Consider the following 9,916-nt stretch of genomic DNA (forward strand, 5'->3'; position numbering starts at 1 on the left):
GAAGCAAGTGCATTCTGGGAGTTGTTGTCTTTCATCCACATGAGCCAAAAATACATTTTCAGGCTTTTCTCAGTCTAGTCACGAACTTCTGAAATAATTTCACATTTCTACTACATAAATGACCCAATTTAAATACACATTCATCTTTCCAGCAGTGAAATATCCCTTTAACTAGAAGGAAGAGATGATCGGTTCACGAGCAGCTTTAACTGAGACGATCTGTCAGACACATTAAAGAGACACAAAACTGTATTTATTATTTAAATTTCTTTAAATAAATGACCAAATTTGAAAGGTGAGACTGTTTCATATCAAAAGTAAGCTGGTCTGCCCTGTGTATCAGTGTGTTGTCAGTGTCTTTGCTCCGCGATGTGTGTTTCACTGCGTGAGAACATGTGTGACGTGAGAGAGGCGTGGCTTGTCGGACATAGCAACAGTAACTAAAGGGGGCGGGTCTTTGCGAACATTCACTGGACACTGACAACACACTGACAGACAGGACAGACCAGGTTACTTTTGATATGCAACAAAGTATCACCTTTCAAATTTGGTAATTTTTTAAAGAAATGTAAACAATAAATAGCGTTTTGTGTCTCTTTAATGTGTCTGACAGATCGCTCAGTTAAAGCTGCTGGTGAACCGATCATCTCTTCTTCTAGTTCATTTATAGCATCAAATAAACATGAATGAACATCAGAAGGAATGTTGTTTTAACTGCGGAAAGACGTCAGTACACTCCGTTTCTCAAGTTCAAATCCTCCAACGTTAATCTACTAACTCTCCTGACTGCTTTGTCGGACAAAAATGGCGGATTATGATTGGTCAGATCGCCTGTCAATCAAACTCCCTGCGAAGTGTCAATTGCAATGATTGTGAGGTCTGAGGGTGAACAGGTGGAGAGGTGTAGAGGTCACTCACTGGGTCTGAGCGCGGGCAGAGAGCAGTGCTGGTCCAGCCAGGAGAGAGTGCTGCGACACAGATCATCCACACTCGCCGTGGACACCATACCGTTAAACGACTCGAACAGAGGCTCGATGATGATGCTGAACTACGGGAACGGCTTCAGTTCAGGAAAATATCAGTTAATCCTGCTAATAGGACCAGAACAGATTTTTTGGATGCTCAAGGCGAGACACTACAGGCAAAAACATCGTTTTTTCATGCAACTGGTCAATTTTGAGATTTTGGGCTTTCCAAAAGTGTTGTTTTAGACTAGTGAAAACACACATTTTAGTGTTTATTTAATACACTTCATCTATTTGCATCTCTAGATTTCAATTTCAATGCATATCTTTAAAGGTGGTGAGTTTCAGTCAGAAATCTCCACTTTTGCAAATTTACAATTTAATTTTAAACTTTACAGTTTGCTTATAAATAAAAAAAAATAAATAAATAAATAAATAAATAAATAAATATATATATATTAGGGCTGTCAAACGATTAATCGCGATTAATCGCATCCAAAATAAAAGTTTGTGTTTACATAATATATGTGTGTATGGAGTATAATTATTTTCTATATTCACACACACATGCATATATATTTAAATATATATTTAAGAAAAATGTGTTATTTATATATAAAATATTTATATATAATATAAATTATATATAATATAAATATATATACACAGTATATACATGCAAATATTTCTTAAATATATACATGCATGTGTGTGTATTTATATATAGAAAATAATTATACACTGTACACACACATATATTATGTAAAAACAAACTTTTATTTTGGATGCGATTAATCGCGATTAATCGTTTGACAGCCCTAATATATATATATATATCACCTGATTTATATAACATTCCTAGAAACATGCTGAATTTTTTTTCTAGATGTTGACAGTATTTTCTGATTGATGGAGTGAAAAAAAAAAACCCATTAACTAATATGTCAACAAAATGAAGAATTTTGAACATGGCTTTATCCGATTTCTGTTCTGTAAATGTATGCAAATGTGTGAATATCTAATTTAGATAATGCCTCATTTGTAACATTTCATAAATCTTTTAATATCCAGAATGTTAGTAATTCTTAAAGTAATCAATCAACAGTTGCTGGGTAGTAAATGATTACATGTAATCTGGATAACGTAATCAGATTCCAAAGGACTTGTAATTAGATTATATATCACGTTTAAAATACTCGTAATCAGACTACAGTTACTTTTTTATTGATTACATGTTATTCTCACAATTTTTTGGTCAGCTGAACCTCTTTGACGTTATATATTTATTTGAAGTATCCCCTGAGATTATAAAATAACAAGTTAGGTCAATAATAAAATTAAGACAATAATAATAATAAAGAATAATAATAAATGAACTGATTTCTGATGTCGGTTAATGGTCACATGCCATGCAGCTAAACAAATAAAATAAGTTTGAATCTTTTTTAGTAAGTATTTTGTTTTGATTGTTGTAAAAAGTACTCAAAAAGTAGTAAATTGGAGGTAATCTGCCCAGCACTGTCCATCAACTGGGGATGAATATTGATATCTATTAGTTAATATTTATACCCTATTCACCCTGGGTGTCTAGCCTTAAAGGGATAGTTAAACTTCTCATCATTTGCTCACCTATGACTTTCTTTCTTCAGATAAACATTTTTAGGAGAATAATCAATTTCTCTTGCTTGTGTGACAGTAGACCGGTTAAAAAGCTAAAAATATGAGTATTTTTCGTACACACACCTATTGTTTCAGAAGACATTGACTGGTGTCGTTTTGGATTACCGTCACGATTCGTTTGTGTTTATCTGAAGAAAGAAAGTCATATAGATCGGGGAAGGCATGTGGTGGAAGAGTGAATGTTTATTTTGGGGTGAACTATCCCTAGTCTTTGTTTCAGATTAGGAAGACTGTAGGATGTAAGCTTTGAAGGATACAATCCAGAACTTCCAGTTCTGCAGCGTTTGAGCCCTCACGTACTCCCTGAACTTCTCTCTCATGTGGTCGAATCGCTGTCGTGTGATTGGGACGCCTGTGGCCGGAAGCTGCTGCTGACACACACTACATACAAACAGTTCAAATACAATCATTAGGGATGCATGATATATCAGCCATCATAATGGTATCGGCTGATATATGTTCATTTTTAATGTTATCATTATCGGCCCGACAAGAAAATTTGGCCGATATATTAAAGCCGATAAATTATGGATTATTTCCTTCAGCTGAGACTCTTCAGATGCACACATGATGGTTTTTGAATTTCTTGAAATATGATTGGAAATCACTTAAAAAAAGGAAAATACAGTTAAATGCAACATGCAAGTCTGTCATATAGGCTACATTAAAATTATAATGAGAACATGCTTGGGACATGGCTTTTAATGGTGAGACATTTGTTTTTGCAATCAGGCTCTCAAAAATTAGATAAAAATTTGGATTCAGATTTATCGGCCAATATATCAGTTATAGGCTTTCAAATATAAAGATTATCGTATCGGCCAGATTTTTCATGTCGGTGTTTCCCTAACAATCACCATCACACATTAATGTTGAAGTCAGATGGTAACGCAGCCGAAGCTCACTCACTTGATGGCAGAGTTGAGCACCAGGATCTCGTCTCTCAGTCTCTGAGCCTCCTCGTGGAGCTGAGCTCTCTCCTGCTGCATCTTACTGATGTACTCCGCTGTCTTCTGCAGTGTGGTGGCCTTACTGATCTGAGACCAGTGGGAACGAGAGTACGAGCGTTACACCCTGTCCTAACCAGACGCGATGCGATAAGATTCCAGCGGCAAATAATTTGTAGTTTTAAGTGAATGTAAACAGCTGAGAAAGAAAACGCATGTGTAACAGTATATTGGATCAGTGAGTCAGGTCTTAAAGTGACAGCAGCCTAATAAACCTGCTGAAAAATTATGAGATGATATTAAAAATATGTCTGCAGGATGAAGCTCACACTGAACTTAATGTTAATGCTAGAGGTTTGATCATATTACTAACACTAACACCTGGCCCTAAACAGACACGACGCGATAAGATTCCAGTGACAAATAATTTGACGGCCCACACTAGACTAGACGCGACTGCGAGATGCGTCAAAATCAATCAAAACCCACAGCCAATCAGAACAGCGTGTGGGCGGAGTCAGCTAATCAGAACAGTGTGTGGGCGGAGTCAACCAATCAGAACAGCGTGTGGGCGGAGTCAGCTAATCAGAACAGTGTGTGGGCGGAGTCAGCCAATCAGAACAGTGTGTGGGCGGAGTCAGCCAATCAGAACAGCGTGTGGGCGGAGTCAGCTAATCAGAACAGTGTGTGGGCGGAGTCAGCCAATCAGAACAGTGTGTGGGCGGAGTCAGCCAATCAGAACAGCGTGTGGGCGGAGTCTCACGGCACCAGAGAGTAATCTTGACGGCACTTGCAAGAAAATGGATAAGCAGCTACATAATCAATTCACAAATATTACACCATTTAAACATTATTAAAAATACATGTACACTAAGTGGAGACAAGTGACTGTTAAAACATGTATTTGTTGTTCTGCCTCTGTTAGAGGCTGTGTATAATTTTCAATGGACATCTATGTTTATAAATATTATAATTTCGTGATTGTTTAATATTCTGTGTAAGTTTTATTTAACTGCCGCTATTATGTAAGTTCCTATGTGAGGACTTTTATTTTGACGCGTTTCCACAATGCGCATTGGGTAACAGGAAACGGCGAGCTCATGGTGCAGTGAATGCTTGAGATATGTTTGTGTTGCATCAATCCTTCTAATCCCTGACGAAAGCATTGGCTGTAAGTTTATTTCAATAATTTATCTGTCTAGTGTATACTGCAGGAGTTTAAACGTGATATAATTGAAGATGTTTATGTTATTGCCGTTCGACGCTGGTGTGCGTTGTATTGATAATGCTTCTAACCCGAGTTAGCAATGTATCTGTATACATTTTACTTGCTACACTGTTAATAAGCATGTCATTTTGATTTCTAATTCGTTTTTTATATTTCTTTCATTTTATTTACAGTTTTACTCGGTTCAATGGCCGGTGTTTTTTGCCCATGTAAATTGCACTACATGTACCATTAAAGGAGCAAGACGCTCATATCCTGGCTCTTGAACAGAGTTTGGCTTGCTGTTTGTCTATGTTCACGCTTCGAGAGCAAACACGTAGAGAGAACAGTACATTTGTTATTGAGTCATTTATTCTAGAAATAATTTTTTCTATTTATGTAGTATTGTATGACGCTTCTGAAATAAAACTCAGAAAGATGTGATGATTTGTTGTTGTAAATATGACTCATGTACAGTCTGTATAAGTGTATGATTTAACTTTTCCCGATGGTCTAGTGTTAAAAAAATTGCAATATCGAATCGCAATACTTAATTAAAAAAAATTGCAATACTTGTAGAATCGCAATTCTTAATAAAAAAAAATTTGCAATACATGTCGAATCGGCACCCAAGTATCGTGATAGTATTGAATCGGGAGATGGGCGTGTCGTCCCAGCCCTAGTAGTCACTGACATGAGTGTTACCTTTATACTCGGCTGTGAACTGAGAGTGGTCACCAGACTGTGAAGCGTGTCAAAGCCGAGCTTGATGTTGAACCGTCTCTTCTGCTCGGCAGAAATGTGTGTGATCCGTCGCGTGTCTGTCTGTAAAACAACAAGACATGAGCGACACAACATGAACCGCACGGTTATAAAACAAACATGCACAGCGGGTGGATTTGGGATTTTACTCTTGATGACTCCATCTTGGCTTTTCCAGGAAACTCCTCTGGGTTTTTCTCCGGCGGATTCGTAGGTGACGTCTGCCCCATGCTTCCTGAAAAAGTAACTAAAATACACAAGACATTTCTATGGAAGCTTATTTCCGCCAAATTTAAGAAGACAACTTTTTCCCCCTTGCAATTCTGAGTTTATTTCTCACAATTTCACACATTTTTTTATTATCTAAGATACAAACTCACAATTGCGAACAAAAAAAGTCAGAATTTTGAGATAAAACGTTGCAATTAAAGGATTTTTTGTATTATTTTAATATGTTCCTTGAGGATTACTTATAGGGCCCTATTTTAACGATCTAAGCGCATGGTCTAAAGCGCATGGCACAAGTTCACTGAGGGCGAGGGCGAGTCCGAATCCACTTTTGCTAGTTTAACGGTGGGAAAAATGGTCGGTACTCCCGGTGCATGGTCTAAAAGTGTTGTCCCTATTCTCTTAATGAGTAATGGGTGTGTTTTGGGATTTACATGCGTTAAACCAATCAGAGTCTCATCTCCCATTCCCTTTAAATGCCAGTTGTGCTCGCGCCATGGAGGATTCGCTATTTACATGACGGGATTTGATAGTGGAAAGACCGAACGCGTCTCCAGAGCGCAAACGGATCTGCTCGTGCGCGAGGTAAAAGTGCACAAGCAGAACATCTACGGGACAAGCCGGATTCACCATATCTTTATGTACACAATAATAATCTTTTACATTGTAATCCTTTTATTTTAAATATTTGTCATGTTTGTGTGCAGGTGTGCGTCCCTGTGTGTGTAATAAGCAGAGTGTACGCGCGTTGTGGACCCACCTATAGGCGCACATTACTAACGCGCTCATTAAATAACAAAATAAATATTGCTGCATTGACTTTAGACCAGGGTTCAGTTGGTCAATGGCTCAGTCTATTTCTGTTCCTCAAAATAGCAACGCTCCAACAATGCACCAGAACACACACCTTGTTCTCAGACCAGCAGCCCATGGGTCACAAATGGCCACAAATGCATTTGCTATTTAAACAAAGTGGCGCTAGACGTGAAAATGATAATTGCGTTAGGCTGAAACTAGCAAAAAACACTTGCATCGTGCTTGGCACTGCATTGCGCCGGGTGTAAGATAGGGCCCTTAATGTTTATAAAGTGTTTTGCTAAAAAATATATATATATGTTTATGTTTCCTGAAAAAGTAACTAAAATACACAAGACATTTCTATGGATGCTTATTTCAGTCACGGCATAAAAAAATAAGAAGGTAATCACAACTTTTTCTTACTTTTGAACATACAACACAACGCTTGAGTTATTATCTGTGATATTATATGATTGTAAATGTACTGAAACTGTGTGACGGGATGCATTAAAACCACACATATCAACACACCTGTTAAACTGGTCCTGTCACTCGTGTGCATTTGAACCGGGGAGAGTTTTTCTGTTTTGGGGATGAGAAGTGGCGTTTGTTGCGCGAGCAGAGATGAAATGGTGTGTCCCTGCGAGGTGCCGCTGTGGCCTGACATGTGTAACGGTGACAGAGGAGCGATGGCAGGAGAGGACCAGGGGGGATTGTGGGAAATCTGGGATCCTCCACGACTGCTGCTTTTTGGCTGTAATGGAGAAGAAGAAAAAATGCATTCTTATCATCCAAGATATGAAGAGTTATGTGGATGAAATCATGTTTTTGGTTATTCATTATTTATGTTGTATACTTTGCATGTTCAATATTCAAAAGAAAGTTATTTTTTTGAGTGCACTTGAATTTTCAGCATAAGTTACAAGAAAAAGCTAAAAAACAGTCAATTTTGTAATATATATATATATATATATATATATGTCTCTTATGCTCACCAAGGCTGCATTTATTTGATTTAAAAACAAAACACAGAAAAAATGTGTTTTCCATGTGAATACAATGTAATTATACTTTAAAATGTAATTATATTCCTGTGATGCAAAGCTAAATTTTCAGCATCATTACTCTCTCGTCAAAAGACTGTCATTTTTGAGTGTACTTGAGTTTTCAGTATAAATTACAAGAAAAAGCTAAAAAACAGTCAATTGTTTTATATTTTTAAAGACTCTTCTGCTCACCAAGGCTGCATTTATTTGATAAAAAAAAACAGTAAAAACTGCAATATTGTGAAATATTATTACAATTTAAGAATACTGTTTTCCATGTGAATACATTTTAAAATGTAATTATATTCCTGCGATCTAAGCTGAATTTTCTGCATCATTACTCCAGTCTCTCTTGTCTAAATGTCTGTCAGTGTGCTTGTATTATGTTCTTGTTTTACAGTGTGCTGTAAAGGTTTCGTTCAGGATCTTACCGGAGAGATGGGTGATGTTGGTCTGTGGCCTTTTAATCCCGTTGAAGGAGCATCAAAACTCAATGATGTTTTTCCTGGAGATATAAAGTTTTTTATTTTAGTACATATACACTGCCGTTCAAAAGTTTGGGATCAGTGAGATTTTTTACGTTTTTAAAAGAAGTCTCTTCTGCTCACCAAGCCTGCATTTATTTGATTAAAAAATACAACAACAAAAAAACAGTAATATTGTTAAATATTATGACAATTTAATATAATTGTTTTCTGTGTGAATATATTTTAAAGTGTAATTTATTCCTGTGATCAAAGCTGAATTTTCAGCATCATTACTCCAGTCTTCAGTGTCACATGATCCTTCACAAATCACTCTAATATGAGGATCTGATGATCAAGAAACATTTATGATTATTATCAATGTTGAAAACAGTTGTGCTGCTTCATATTTGTGTGGAAACCGTGATGCATTGTCTTTTCAGGATTCTTTGATGAGCAGAAAGTTCAAAAGAACAGCATTTATTTGAAATATAATATTTTGTAACATTATAAATGTCTTTACTGTCACTTTTGATCAATTTAATGAATCCTTAATGAATAAAAATATTAATTTATTTTATTTCCCAATGAAAAAAAAAAAATGTCTTACTGTTTGAACTTTCTATTCATCAAAGAATCCTGAAAAAATTGTACATAACTGTTTTCAACATTGATAATAATAATCATAAATGTTTCTTGAGCATCAAATCATCATATTAGAGTGATTTCTGAAGGATCATGTGACACTGAAGACTGGAGTAATGATGCTGAAAATTCAGCTTTGATCACAGGAATAAATTACACTTTACTATATATTTAAATAAATAAATTGTCATAATATTTAACAATATTACAGTTTATTTATCAAATATATGCAGCCTTGGTGAGCATAAGAGACTTCTTTTAAAAACATGAAAACTCTTCTTCTTTTTTTCAGCTTTAAAACAATGAACAGAAATGATTTTTAAAAGTTTCAGTTTTAGTTAATAGCAACTCTGCTTAATATGATCTTCAATTGTTTTGAACATGCTAAATTCTTTTAAACGTTCAGATTCTCACTAAAATCAAATTGAATAAGGCCAAGTAGGAAAAAAAGAGACAAATGAATCAAACGTACGCTCGCGAGATCTGGAAGACAGCAGATTGGCCAGGCAGCTCGTCTGAGTGGGCGGGGCTATGGATGAGGTCATCACCATGGGAACCAATGGGGTTCCTCCAGTCTTGTGTTTGTGCTTCCCCCTGCCGGAAGCCACGCCCACTTGTTGCGGCACAGAGAAGCAGTGAGAGAGGACGCCCGAGGGCTGAGACACGTTTATGGGCTCGTAACTCAAAGACATGCAGGTGGAAGATGGAAACATCTCAGCAACACTGGAGTATCCGTGTCCATGCTGGCTGTCCGATGGGATTGTGCTCATGGCAGAGCCGGTGTGTGTGATAACCGTGGACGTGGTCTCTGATTGGCTGGAGGAATATCTGTGTCTGAGACAGGTTGCCGGGTAAGGGTTTTCCTGAGCGATCTCAGTGGTGAACGACGTCTGCTGCGTGTACGGGGTCATGCCGGACGACAGGTTCAGAGAGGGATGGAAGTCACTGATGTATTCTGCTGTGTGACCTTTGAACTTGGGATCTGAGGGTTCAGCACTGGGGTTGAAGGTCATGTCGGGGTTTAGGGTCTGGCGAGGATAACTGGGTCCAGGCAGGTTTACAGATGAGGAGGGCTGGGATAAGTTTCCAGCTGAGAGAGGAGGCTACAGATGAAAACAAACAAAAGTCAGATTATTTGACAATGTTTGTGACTTATAATTTTGGGGGGATTAAT

The 9,916-nt window shown here is 37.2% G+C and overlaps 1 protein-coding gene across 1 annotated transcript in view; it reads right to left on the reverse strand.

Moving 5' to 3' along the window:
• Positions 1 to 9,916, reverse strand: part of mlxipl (MLX interacting protein like) — a 47,027-nt gene that overhangs the window by 5,342 nt on the left and 31,769 nt on the right. Inside the window, exons 9-16 of the mRNA XM_079871845.1 lie at positions 9,215 to 9,845; positions 8,065 to 8,138; positions 7,119 to 7,341; positions 5,711 to 5,808; positions 5,505 to 5,624; positions 3,555 to 3,682; positions 2,903 to 3,026; positions 919 to 1,048 (exon numbers count right to left, since the gene is read on the reverse strand). Of these exons, the coding sequence (XP_079727971.1) occupies positions 919 to 1,048; positions 2,903 to 3,026; positions 3,555 to 3,682; positions 5,505 to 5,624; positions 5,711 to 5,808; positions 7,119 to 7,341; positions 8,065 to 8,138; positions 9,215 to 9,845 (1,528 nt within the window). The remainder of the gene's footprint in view (positions 1 to 918; positions 1,049 to 2,902; positions 3,027 to 3,554; positions 3,683 to 5,504; positions 5,625 to 5,710; positions 5,809 to 7,118; positions 7,342 to 8,064; positions 8,139 to 9,214; positions 9,846 to 9,916) is intronic.

The sequence above is a fragment of the Squalius cephalus genome (genome assembly GCF_949319135.1).
Source record: "Squalius cephalus genome assembly, chromosome: 5".
Lineage (NCBI taxonomy): Eukaryota > Metazoa > Chordata > Actinopteri > Cypriniformes > Leuciscidae > Squalius > Squalius cephalus.